This window comes from Cyprinodon tularosa, unplaced genomic scaffold (genome assembly GCF_016077235.1).
Source record: "Cyprinodon tularosa strain WSP-4 unplaced genomic scaffold, ASM1607723v1 ctg955, whole genome shotgun sequence".
NCBI lineage: Eukaryota > Metazoa > Chordata > Actinopteri > Cyprinodontiformes > Cyprinodontidae > Cyprinodon > Cyprinodon tularosa.
In genome coordinates, this window is record NW_024039735.1 from 137,649 (window position 1) to 151,919 (window position 14,271).

The 14,271-nt window shown below is 41.0% G+C and overlaps 1 protein-coding gene across 1 annotated transcript; it reads right to left on the bottom strand.

Annotated features, from left to right (window-relative positions):
- Positions 1-8,987: 8,987 nt before the first annotated feature.
- On the bottom strand, positions 8,988-13,642 carry LOC119776768 (ATP-sensitive inward rectifier potassium channel 12-like). The gene is made up of 2 exons (XM_038275363.1): positions 13,469-13,642; positions 8,988-11,448 (listed from the first exon to the last, which is right to left on the bottom strand). The coding sequence occupies exons 1-2, from the start codon at positions 13,558-13,560 to the stop codon at positions 9,810-9,812; spliced, it is 1,731 nt and encodes a 576-aa protein (XP_038131291.1). The 5' UTR covers positions 13,561-13,642; the 3' UTR covers positions 8,988-9,809.
- Between the last annotated feature and the right edge of the window lie 629 nt (positions 13,643-14,271).

A 14,271-nucleotide genomic window follows, 5' to 3' on the forward strand; every position in this document is an offset into this window, starting at 1 on the left:
CCTACAGCCTGCAGCCTACAGCCTGCAGCTTTACAGCCTGCAGCCTTACAGCCTGCAGCCTGCAGCCTACAGCCTGCAGCCTTACAGCCTACAGCCTTACAGCCTGCAGCCTTACAGCCTGCAGCCTACAGCCTGCAGCCTTACAGCCTGCAGCCTTACAGCCTTACAGACTGCAGCCTGCAGCCTGCAGCCTTACAGCCTGCAGCCTTACAGCCTTACAGCCTACAGCCTTACAGCCTGCAGCCTTACAGCCTTACAGCCTACAGCCTTACAGCCTGCAGCCTTACAGCCTGCAGCCTGCAGCCTGCAGCCTACAGCCTGCAGCCTTACAGCCTGCAGCCTGCAGCCTGCAGCCTTACAGCCTGCAGCCTTACAGCCTTACAGCCTACAGCCTTACAGCCTGCAGCCTTACAGCCTGCAGCCTTACAGCCTTACAGCCTACAGCCTTACAGCCTGCAGCCTTACAGCCTTAAAGCCTTACAGCCTGCAGCCTTACAGCCTGCAGCCTTACAGCCTGCAGCCTTACAGCCTTACAGCCTACAGCCTTACAGCCTGCAGCCTTACAGCCTACAGCCTTACAGCCTGCAGCCTTACAGCCTGCAGCCTTAAAGCCTTACAGCCTGCAGCCTTACAGCCTGCAGCCTTACAGCCTGCAGCCTTACAGCCTTACAGTCTGCAGCCTTACAGCCTGCAGCCTACAGCCTGCAGCCTTACAGCCTACAGCCTACAGCCTGCAGCCTTACAGCCTTACAGCCTTACAGCCTGCAGCCTTACAGCCTTACAGCCTGCAGCCTTACAGCCTGCAGCCTTACAGCCTTACAGCCTTACAGCCTTACAGCCTGCAGCCTGCAGCCTTACAGCCTGCAGCCTTACAGCCTTACAGCCTGCAGCCTTACAGCCTTACAGCCTGCAGCCTTACAGCCTGCAGCCTTACAGCCTTACAGCCTGCAGCCTGCAGCCTACAGCCTAAAGCCTGCAGCCTTACAGCCTTACAGCCTGCAGCCTGCAGCCTTTGTGATCAGACCTTTAACATGGCTTAGATAACAGAGGAGAGATCTACTTCAGTCATTTCCAACATTTGCAGCATAACATGTTCCAATACTTCATTACCAAACAAGTATTATTGGTAGAGTAACTTCTTATTATATATATATATATATTTCTCCACTGGACTTTGTGACTTTGTTTCCAAGTTTGAAGATGTTTAATAGTCAGGCTTTGTTGGGTTATAAATGTTGGGTATAAAACCTGGAACTCAAACCTAATCCAGACATTTTGAATTAAAATGTTTCCTGGATGGGAAGAGAAATGTCTTCAAATTTGGAAACAAGTTCCAAAGTATTGATTTTGAATTTTTTTGGAATGACCATGAACTGGATGACTCTTCAGCAGTACTTTAGCTAAGCTAGCTGTTCAGCTATCAGGCAACTTAAAGACCACAAACTAAACTTATTTTTCTCTTATTTCACATCAATCAACCATAAATATTGACATTAGTGATTCGTTTTTTGGAATAACTTAAGTAATCTTTTTTTTTTTTACTTTGTATTATTATTTTGTATTTGATCTCCACTTCACTAGTAAGTTAAAATATGTTATTGTCCATATTTGTCCAGTTTTTTTGGGTTAGAACTCTTGTTTCTATTTCAATCTAATGATGATATTTTTATTAAAATTATGTCTCTGCTGCAAACTGATGATCAAACTGACTGAATTTCACAGAAACACTGTTTTTAAGTTAAGGTTGTTTTGTTTACTATTATTTTACTGAACCTATTATTTAACATCTGGAAACAGAAGTTCTACCAAAGAAACATTTTATCATATTTATTTATTTATTCTTATATGCATTTGTTTTTGCTAAACAACTTTGAGCAAACGAATATTATTTAAAATAAAGTGTAATTTTCTTGTAGAAAATATTCTAGTATATAAACAATTTCATTTCCTGTAAATAAGTGAATATATCTGAAGTTGATTTATATATAAAAAAGGATAAATTATGGCTGTAAATTTTCATTTATATAAAGGAAAGCAGCATCTGCTCAAAGTGACTGTTTATTGAATTAGAGTAAATATGAGATTTCTACTTTTATCTTATTGTTTGTAATGTTTGTAAGCGATGACTCTTTAAATGTTCTCAATGATTTAAAATGTAATCTGATTTAAAAGAAGAAGAATAAAAATCGCAAATCTCTGGAAATAAATGTGATTCGTCTCTTATTTCAAATACTGTGAATCGAGGTTTAGTTTGGAGTAGAAGAGAAAAACAGAAAGTGGATTTGACTTTCCCATCATGAGTTCTTCTCAGAACATTTAATTAGTCCGTGTGAACGAAGGGGAAAGAAGGCGAGCGCCCGAGGCTCCGAGTCAAAGATGGCGACATGAAAGAGGCTGTTGTTGTCGGCGCAGACGCTGAGATAAAAGGACAAGCAGACATAAAGATGGATGAGATATTTGGGAGAAATTGGGTGATTTATCGTTGACTCTTCATGTCACTCATTTACTTTCCTGCTTTTTATTGGCTGAGCTGAAACTTGCTCTGACTAATGTCCTCATAAATTTGAACAATTTCACTGGGTGTTAAAATGTTATGCAGCAGTTGCTCAAAGCAAAAGATTTTAAGGTTTTTAACGCTTTAGATTAAATAACAGCAAAAACAGGATGTGAAATCGATTGAGCAAAAGAAAAAATGGTGTCGGTGGAATTTAGTTATTTAAAGTGTCAAATAATCTATTCTGAATATTGTAGCAAATAGAGAGGCTATACTAATGTTCTGTATTTTTGTTAAATAAAAAATGCTGGGTTAGATAAATAAAGGCTTTTTAAAGAGCAAATATAATTAAAATGCTGGAGAGAAACTAGTGAAATATTCACTGTAAAATGAAATGTTAGGGGAGCAGCACAACCCTCAGGAAATACTCTGGAAATTCAAAAAGTTTATTCAATATTTAATTAATATCAATGATTTTTTATTATCCTCACAAAAATCTAACAACTGCATATTTGTTTTCAATAAATATTTAATTAGTAAACCTTGACTCTTATTTTCCCCTGGGGGATAAATATGACGCAACCAGTCAGCAGGCTGGATGTCCTGCAGGATGATCATAACAAGCATCAGCGTTTCTACAGGCCAACCAGCAGCTTTAGGTTAGACTAAAGCAGCGGCTTTAGGTCAGACTAAAGCCGCTGCTTTAGGCCAGACTAAAGCTGCATCTTTAGGTCAGACTAAAGCAGCGGCTTTAGGTCAGACTAAAGCAACCTTTTATAATCCTGCTAAACACATAAAGTTATCCTAAATCTGGTAGAATTTAAAGCTATAGTGGAGGATGTTTTAAAGCAGTTTCAAAAGTTCACACAATTGTTACTTAAGCAGAAGTATAGATCCTGCAGTTTTAAAACACTCTGGTTAAAGTTGAAGTATCAACTTGACCTCTTTACTGAAGTAAAAGTGAAAAAGTATGCGCTCCAAAAACTACTGAAAGTATAAAAGTATAAAGTAACCTTTAATAGAAACAGCCAGATGCCGCTATATGAACTGAAAGCTCTATTTCTATAATTCTCTGAGATAGGGCCAAGGATGAGGGAGGTCTGGTTGGTCTCCGTCTCCCGATACGCTCTCGCCTGTGTCCGACCTTTCAGACATTTCAACATCTTTTTCTGAATCCCACATTGTAGCATGGCATAGACAATTCACGTTAGCAGTTTGAAGAACACCTGCTTGCTTCTGATGATTTCCTTTAGCTAACCAATGAGTGTTTGCGTTCTATGACTCATCCAATCACACTAGTTTTCACTAGATGTGGGCGGAGCCAATGATCTGCATTGGATGGAGCACATGACGGGAAATAAAGATTTAGAAACATTAAACCGAAGCCAAAAGGAACGAGGAACGATTGATTTAAACATGTAAGGAATAGAAAGAACAGATACTGGTGTGAAAATGAGTAGAAGTCAGAAGTAGGAAGAAAAATAAGTAATGGAGTAAAGTAGAGATACCTAAAAGTTTACTTAAGTACAGTAATGAAGTATTTGTACTTTGTTACTTGACACTTCTGATGTTTTATTTCCGGGTGGATCATCTCAATGAGTGGTCCTCCTAACTTTCAATCATTCTGGTGATCTGTTTACCTAAGGCAATCCTACGCGCTGGTGAGTCTGACATCATGGAGAAAATGCTAATCTTCTTTTTGAAAGTTAGCTTGTATGAGTGACCCAAACAGCAACTATTAAACAGAGCGTGCACGAGGAGAGATAGCCTTGTGCACGAAGAGAGAAATGGGCTCGTGCACGAAGAGATATGGGTACGTGCACGAGGAGAGATGGGCTCGTGCACGAGGAGAGATGGGCTTCTGCACGAAGAGAGATGGGCTTCTGCACAAAGAGAAATGGGCTCGTACACAAGGAGAGATGGGCTCGTACACGCTCTCACACACATTCAATAGGTTTTTAATGCAACAAGCAACAACGTGGGAAGATCTGTGATGCTGCGGGCCTTTTTGTTTTCCTCTAAAGATACCAAGAAATTAGAAAGCATAGAATCAGAGAGATTAGAAATGATTTTAAAACCTTTGGTCTCAACATTCGAATGAGTCTCAGTTTTATAGTCGGTTGAAAATCAAACTCAAGCATTTCATTATATTTTGGTGATAGTGACTTTTGGGTGACTTTTGGGTGTATTGTGCTGAAAACCACTGGTTCCCATTCTGTTGATAAGTTTCCCTAATAATTTAGCTTATATTTTTAAAGTGGAACGTTGAATGTCAAAGAAACCTTCTTTACTGTTTCAGAGAAATAAAGTAGAACAAAGGGGTTGGATTTCTTGGATAACATGATGTAAGAATATATGAGCTTCTAGAGGAGGTTTGGTGTTTCCCAGCGTGGCTCAGCGGGCCGAGCTGAGCATCACTCAGCTGCAAACAATGCTCCTCTGTCCAGCCAGCGAGCTGCTCCGCTGCTCTACTGCAGACAACAGCTTATTATGGAATCAAAGATCCCCCAGCCGCGGCTCTCGGTGCCTAAATACTGTCCCCTGCTGTGCACGCACGCCCTGTCACCAGCCCAAGGGCACAGTGAGGCCGCAGAGGGCACGGCAGATACTGAGGGGTGTCACACACATGAAAGCACAGTCAGCCTCCATCAGAACGAACAGCAGCTTATTAGCAGGATACTAGTCAGCCATTAGCAGCCTTACCAAAGGTCACCCAGGTCACACAGCTGCTCTCCTCGCCGCCGATGATGACAGAGGGATGCAAAAGGATGGATAATTAACCGGCCTGCAGGACGGGATGACAGCAGGGAGGGAAATATCTGCTTAGAGAAGAAAACACTTTGCTTCTCTTCTCTCTGCAGACCAAATTCAAGCAGGCAGAAATTAATTCAGCTCTGATGATAAGTTTAATCAGTTGGTCTGTAGACTGTCGCCTCCCAGGGACTAAAATCAAAGGTGAGCCTCAACATTTTCCATTTGGACACCAGAGATTTTTAGCTAAAATTAATGGTTTATTCTAAAAAATAAGGAAAATAAATCACAGAGTGCTTGAAACCCTAACCTTCTGACAAAACGCTATTTGCACTATTATACATGTCTGATAGTGATCAGGGGTTCTGGATCAAAGTGCAGAATGATTGTGAGCTGGAGGAAGCCTGGTGAGTTCATGAGAATAAAAAGAAAACGAGAACAGGAAACAGACGAAGAGACATAGAGGTGGAGCGAAAAGGTGATAAAATGAATAACAGAGAAGCAACTGAAGAAGAACAGGAGAATTAACAGGAATAAACAAAGAACATCTAAGAAACTATTACTATGAAAACTAAGGACCAACTAAAACAATTAGAAATAAAACTAGAAAACAATCTTTTAATAAACCAAAATGAAACCCTAATGAAATCCGCAGGCCTGGACTCATATAACATATTTAAAGACATTTAAACTGACTTCATAGTTCAGAAAATCAAACTTTAATCTTTAACTGTTTTAAAGCATCGGATGTCACTTTAAATATTCTGTCTATTTTATTTTCCATTATTTATTCTGCCTTTGATGAACAGGAAAAGTTTGTAACACTATAAATTACGAGTAACAATAACACTAGAGAAGGAAACAGGAAAACATTCAGTTTTCAATAATCGGAAATCTTTGAAAGTCTAAAGTTCAAAGCAGCAACAGTCATCAGATAAAGATTAACAACCAATTCAGCTTAGATTAAAATAAACTGACTGTAATCTGGGACTATATGATGGGATTAATGTATCAAACATAACAGGATTATCATCTTCGGACAGCAGCAAACATTTAAAATTAAAAGTTTTTTCAGTATTAATGTAGAGAGAATGTGGAAAACTTGGACTTTGACTAGGCCATTTTAGAACATACATTTGATGTAAAACATTCAGTAGAACTCTGGATGTTGTCCATGCTGATAAAATTCCCCACAGCATGATGCTGGCACTACTATGTGTCCCCCTCCAGATGGTGCGTTCAGGCGCCGTCTTATTTCTCTACTGTATGTTGTGTTTTGCTTCATGGAAACTTCTTATCACTTTTATCTATGAAGGCATTTTCCAAACTTCCTAAGGATCAGATTTGTTGTGAGCTGATATCCGCCTGCTGGACCACTTCTCTAACCTCTACATATATGAGCGGTAGTTTTATAAAACTGGGCACTATTTATTTAAGTAAACAGCAGAATCAGTCCTTTAAGGGTTAAACTATTTTATAAGATTGAACATGGATTAGTTTGCTTTTGTTAGAGGAAAGCTATTACACCAGATGTCCTATAAGCCGGAAGAAGTGGTGAAAAACAGGCTGTAAATCAAATAGTTGATTAGTGGAATAAATGACTCTTAGTGTAGTTTCACCACTCAACCACAGGGTGGCGCCTGAGTCTCAGTCAGTGGCCTCTGAAGACACCGTCAGAAAACTTTGGGTTTTAGACTTGAAGCAAAGACTAAGTTCTGTCTCTAAATCAAAGTGAGAAAATCAGAGTGTAGAGAAATAATCTTAAAGGTTTTAATCAACATAAAATCTGCTGAAGATATTAAACATCAGAAAAACTTCCACAAAGTTTCCCTATGATTATTTCCTCCAACATTTCTGACATGATTGCAGATTTATTTTCAATTCAATTCAATACAATTCTATTCAGTCTATTTCTATAGCTCCAATTCACATCATGTCATCTCAGGTCACTTTCCAGTTCACCAGATCATCCAGTCAGATTGATTCAAAGTTTTCTATCTAAGGAAAACCAGCTGATTGCATCGACTCATTGACTCTTCAGCAATCCCTCACACTAAGCATGCTTGTAGCGACAGTGGAGAGGAAAAACTCCCTTTGAACAGGAAGAAACCTCCAGCAGAACCAGGCTCAGTGTGAGCGGCCATCTGCTGAGGCCCACTGGGGTTCAAGGAGACAGAAGCAGACATAGAAAAAGAAGCATAGATACAAAAGGCAACTGTCAACCAGCTCCACAGGCGGCCCCGTCCAGGAAACACACAGCCAGGCAGACGAGCTCCGAGCCAGCTCCCATGTCAGAGGATGAAGAGAGCACATCCAGTTAGTCACAGTCAGAGAAACAGGACTACACTGGAAAACAGGCCAAGCTCCAACATCTAGAAACAAAGGTGTTGATGGCAGCAGCACAGCTGATATTTCTCTCCAGGATGGAGTCACAGCCAAACAGGAACAGACCAGATGAAGCTACTATGAGAAAAAGCAGAGAGAGCAGAACGTTAGAGATTGAACTAACAGATTCTGCAGAGTGGGAGAATAGAGATAGAATGAAGCAGAATGATGAAAAAGGGGTCCCTATGTCCTCCAGCAGTCTAAGCCTATAGCAGCAGAACTATAGAGATAGCTCAGGATAACCTGAGCCACTCTAACTAGAAGCTTTATCAAAAAGGAAAGTTTTAAGCCTAGCCTTAAAAGTAGACAGGGTGTCTGCCTCACGGACTAAAACTGGTAGTTGGTTCCACAGGAGAGGAGCCTGAGAACTAAAAGATCTGCCTCCCATTCTACTTTTAGAAATTCTAGGAACCGCTAGTAAACCTGCAGATTGAGAGCGAAGTGCTCTGTTAGGAACATAAGGAACAATCAGATCTCTGATATCAGATGGAGCTTGGCCATTTAAGGCTTTATATGTGAGAAGGAGGATTTTAAATTCTATTCTGGATTTAACAGGAAGCCAATGAAGAGTAGCCAGGACAGGAGAGATATGATCTCTCTTTTTCATTTTCTTTTTTTCTCATTAATGAAAAGCTGTTGGATTTCAAGAAACACACAGACATTACTAAAGCTAACTCAGCTCAATCCGCTTCTCCAGGCGTCTCACGTTGTGGGATTAGATTAGACTGGGAGAGAAAAAAGGTCAAATTAAGATGTTATTTAATAATAATAATAGAAGTGTATTAATCTCACATTGGAGAAATTCCCCCTCTGCATTTAACCCCTCCCCCTGGGGAGCAGTGGGCTGCCAAGGTGCGGCGCCTGGTGAGCAGTGTGGGGTTAAGGGTCTTGCTCAGGGACCCAGAGTAGAGGCTGTGGGGATTGAACCAGGAACCATCTGAGTAAACAAGCAAACTTCTCTAACCACTAGGCCATCACTGCCCTTATTTATCTGCTCTTTAAATCTGACTGATACAACAACAAACACACGTGTTGCATAACGCCTTTATTCAGCTGGGTGTAACTTTAATCCAAAAGATTAAGGAGCAGTTTATGATTTGGTTCAGTCATTCATTTATTTGAAGGTGCTCTAAAGTTCTGCATGTTCTTTATACCGTCACCGACATTAACAGGCTTCACAGTCAGCTGCACACGCATCACGGTCTGAAACTCCAGGCTACCAGAGAAAAAAAACAAAAAAACATTTTTCCCACAGTCCAGAAACATTCATGTTTCTGGACTGTGGGAAAAATGTTTCCAGAAACATTCATGTTTCTGGACTGTGGGAGGAAGCCGGACTACCCAGAGAGAACCCACAGATGCACAGGGAGAACATGCAGACTCCATGCAGAAAAACTCAGGACTGGAATCAAACCCGGAACCTTCTGGTTGCAAAGCAGCAGTGCTACCCACTGTACTAAGCAGAAGGTAAACACCTGAGTAAAACTAGAGGGCAACGGTAAAAAGAGGCAGAGAGAAAACTGGAACATTACAAACTGCTGTTTAATGGATGCTTTGATCAAACAAAAACAAAACAAAATGTTTGTTTTTGTTGATAACAATAGAATAAAGTGCTTGTTCTTCATTCGTACAGGTTTAACTTTAAAGTCTCTTTTTCTGCACTATATAACTTATTTGCGTTTGGTCACTTAGAAACAAAGTAGATTGATCCGCAAATAGTCGCATTAAAGACAGAATTTTAAAAAGCAGATAATCTAGAAAAGGATTTTGTGCTTTCTTGCCATTATAGCAAATAATAAGTTAAAATTCTGCCCTAAGATCTGAAAAGATCTGAGATAAATTAATAAAAGCAAATATTTACAAAAAAAAAATGCAAATTGACAAGAAAAATATTCGGTTTGTGAAACAGATCAAGCACAAATAATACTGAACGGATCAGGAAATACATTTACATTTGTGGAAATAAATACTTGGTCACCACAATTAGAAGTAAAGGAGCACTGACTGGCATCTACATGTATTTTATAAATGAAATTGGTAAATGTTATATAGAGCCAAAACTTATTCCAGGTCTAGAAAAATACAACGCTTTCTCACATCATGCATCTTATATCTTGAATTTCAATCAGTTCAATACTTTGGTTGAATCAGACAATAACAAAAAAGGCAGAAATTGTGGTTAAACTCCCGATTCTCTGCTGATGTATAAAGGAAGAGTCGGCTGGAGTCTATCCAGGCTGATCTGGTTTTCTGAGTCCAGAACACACAGCATCTCCACTGTTTGCTCTTTCACAAATGCCCCTTTGAAATCCAAGTGAATGTCATCTCTAATTTTGATCTCCCTTTTACTTCCTGCTTTGAGGCTGTCCATGTCCTTATCTGCTTCCTCATCATCTGCGTCGTCTCCGCAGCACAGAGCTACTTCATTCTCATAGCAGAAAGCACTGGGAGAGTGAGATCCCTGCAAACGTCTTGCTGCTCTCGGAGCGAAAAGTGACGGAGATCGGGAGAAGCTTGAACTGGAGGAGGACAAGTGACCACTGTGGCCCTTCCTCTGGCTCAGTTCTCTGGCACTACAGTGAGGTGTAGATGGCACTTCGTAAGTCTTATGGAAGCGAGAATAGTCCACATGGTAGCGGTCACCCTTTTCAAACACCACTGGCTCAAAGCGGTGACCCCAAAGTATCTCCCTGGCCAAGTAGGAGCTTCTGGCCTGTGTAGTCATGGCTGTCGCCTCCACCATCCCCTCCAATATGACCACAATCTCAAAGTCCTCCTTCTGCAGGTCGCAGCGGCTCAGGTTATACAGAGGACTGTTTTTGTTGATTTCGTGGACCACAACCAGCGGGGACACCAGAAACAGCCGATCTAGTCCGTCGTCATAGCCGACGTCGATGTCTGTCTGCTCCAAGGGAAGGTACTCACCCTCCGCCGTCACATGCGCTTTGATGAGCTGAGCACGCACATGGGCTTCAACAATGTGGCTCTTACGCATGTTCCCCAGGCGCCACATGAGGCACAGCTTACCATCTCGCAGAGCGATGACGGCGTTATGAGAGAACACCAAGGTCTGCGCCCTCTTTTTAGGGCGAACCATCTTTGCCATGATGGTGCCGATCATGAAAGAGTCAATTATACAGCCAACAATGGACTGCACTACTACTGTCACAACAGCAATCGGACATTCCTCGGTGACACAACGGAAGCCATATCCAATAGTGGTCTGGGTCTCTATTGAGAAGAGGAAAGCCCCAATGAACCCCTGGATGTGGAGAATGCATGGACGCCTTTTATCTTTGGCCTCCTCTGGATTACTTCTAGGATTCTCATCTGCTACAGGGAGCTGCAGCTCAAAGTCTCCATGAACAAGAGCCACTCCCCAGAAAATGAAAGCAAACAGCAGCCAGGACAGAAGGAAGGTGGCGGTAAAGATAAGCAGCAAGTAACGCCAGCGTATGTCTACACAAGTGGTGAAAATATCAGCCAGGTATCTTCGTGATTTACCCTCCATGTTGTTGAAAACCACGTTGCATTGGCCATTCTTCTTGACGAAGCGGCTGCGCAGCCGTCCGGTGCTGAGATCAAGGTCCAGACGACACAAAGGTGAGGAGCGACAGCTGCTGTGGATGATTGGCTCGTTGGTCATCCTCAAAGGCAAAGCCCCATGAGCTTCTTCACCTCCTAAATACTCTCCCCCTCCGTCCTCACCCCGAATGCACGCCCCTGATAGGTTCTGCTGAGTCAGAGGACTGTGGCCATTGTGGAGACCCAAGCTGGATATCTTTAAGGCATCTTCATCAGTGGAAACAATGCTGTATCTGAAGGATGAAGGAAAGAAGAGGAAAAATAGTGACTAAAATGACCAGGTAACATCATAGTGGTATGAATATTTTCTTGGCGCTGATCACTGGCTTAATGGTTCGTTTCATTCTTGGGTGTGAGAATTATTCTAGCTTTACCAGTTTGTGTTGTGGTTGCCTGATCCTGACCCGTTTCTGTCTTTGGACCTTTGAGCCTGCCTGTTCTGTTTGCCTGACCTGTCTTTGGCTTCTTGTTGGATTCTACTTGTGGACTGAACCTGGATCTTCCTCCTTACTTCGCCCTCTGTTTCTCCAGAGTTTCCTGCCTTAATTGCAAATCAAACGAGATAATCAAATCTAACTGCTGCTACTGCAGATCCGCAGACTGCTCATTTTAAATAAACGCTTTTTGAATAATCCCACAATCTGCTTTGCCTGAATACTGAGACCTTCTGTTTTGAGTCGTGACAAATATATAACAGAAACATATAATCTGATATTTCTCCATATCAGTTTCTCAGAAATTAACGCAAAAAAGAGAAATCTTATTATTACTTAATTCATAATGAGATTATCAGACAATATATTAGGCTTGATTGAATAATATTTTTAGATGATTATAAATATTTTCATTTTTAAGTTAATTGCTAAGTTATCAGCTTCTAAGCCATGATGTTAACTCTTTCTAGGGATTTCCTAACTCTGCAGCTCTTCAATTCTATTCTATTCAATTCTATTTATTTTATTTCTATAGCTCCAATTCACATAATGTCATCTCAAGGCAGTTTACAGTTCACCAGATCATCCAGTCAGATTGATTCAAAGTTTTCTATCTAAGGAAAACCAGCTGATTGCATCGACTCATTGACTCTTCAGCAATCCCTCACACTAAGCATGCTTGTAGCGACAGTGGAGAGGAAAAACTCCCTTTGAACAGGAAGAAACCTCCAGCAGAACCAGGCTCAGTGTGAGCGGCCATCTGCTGAGGCCCACTGGGGTTCAAGGAGACAGAAGCAGACATAGAAAAAGAAGCATAGATACAAAAGGCAACTGTCAACCAGCTCCACAGGCGGCCCCATCCAGGAAACACACAGCCAGGCAGACGAGCTCCGAGCCAGCTCCCATGTTAGAGGATGAAGAGAGCACATCCAGTTAGTCACAGTCAGAGAAACAGGACTACACTCTTCTTATATTTTCTTAAAACTGACAACAGATGAACTGTAAAGTGCCTTGAGATGAATTCTGACACATTTGAAAGAGATTAAGATCAGTGTTAATGTGCAGGACTGGTAAAGTGTTTCCTCGCTCTAAGAAACATAAATCATTGTGAGATAATTAAAATCTAAAGGATATTTTGGTTGCCAGTTAGAATCATAGGTGTTAAGTGAGCTGATCATTAACCATGCAGAGGTGCAGTCAGATGCAGCCACTGGGGTAGAAATTAGCCCAGCTCTGAATAACCCCTGCCCCTGCTGACCTATGACCTTTACATCGGATCTGAATCCCTGCTCATGAAACCTGTGAGCCGCAGCATTTCAGAGTAAATGTGAAATCAAATCTGATGCACATTGCTGACGTCAATGCTGCGCCTGACCTCCCACTACCCCATACCAGCTTGGGTTTTAAACTCTCTGCTTTGCAGGATATCAATGCATCCGCCTGCTGTTTATGAGCAGCTAAAGGAGCTCAGGGGCCCCTCCAGCACCAACAACACCCCCCAAGGCCCATCTCTCTTTCTTTGCGGGGCCTTTCCATTGACTTCCATAGATTTCTACAGTCTAACCGTTAGCCTAACCCTAAACTTAATTCACACCTTAGTTCTAAGTTACCCCTGACCCAAAAACCACATTTCCCCTGGTGGGGTCCAGGCATCGGGGCCCACATGGAGCAGCCGGTCCTCACAACATGCTATTATCCCTGAAAATGGGCCCCACAATGTATAAAACAAAAGAAGACACATACTGTCCTTTAACTCCAAAACCCCAAACAATAACTGTGTTTGTTTCAGGTTTTATGGTCTGATTTAAAGTGAACACACCTGTTGACCCTCACCGCTCCCATGGCACCGCTGATCATCAGGCTGTGTCTGCGAGGGCAGTAATGGAGGCTGGGGCAGCCAGTTGCAACCATTAACGTACTGTTACTGGACGAGGAGGATGTAGGAGCTCAGGCCTGTCGTACGGTGCTGATCAGGCATCTTTTGTCTTCAAACATTTCCTGTGGAAAGATAAGATGAAGAGCGTGTTTTACTGAATAATCAGAAACATGGACTCTAAACATGAATAAAGGAATAATACTAAAGAAAATTCATACTGTGATAACTAAATGCAAAGACAGATTGTGGTTTAATTGTAAATCTTGTGACAGGTGAGAAAGTATTGAACGTGCAGAGAAACAAAATGTTAATGAGATGGTATGATCCGCACAACACAGTCCTTGGTTCTGCCCTGTTGTAATAACTCTGCATAATAACACATTACTGTGTTTTATGAATTATTTATCCAACAAGGAAATGAAGAAAAACAGGCAGAATCAAAGGCGAAAGAAAAAGGGTTGCAGCGTTGCTCTTATGAACCCGTCGGCCTGTTCCTCTATTGAATATGTTTCCTTAGAATCTATAGAATATGATATATATATATATAAATATATATATATATATATATATATATATATATATATATATATATATATATATATATATATATATATATATATATATATATATATATATATATATATATATATATATATATATATATATATATATATATATATGATAATATGATATATATTATCATATATATATATATATATCATTATCATAGGTATATGAAATGTAAT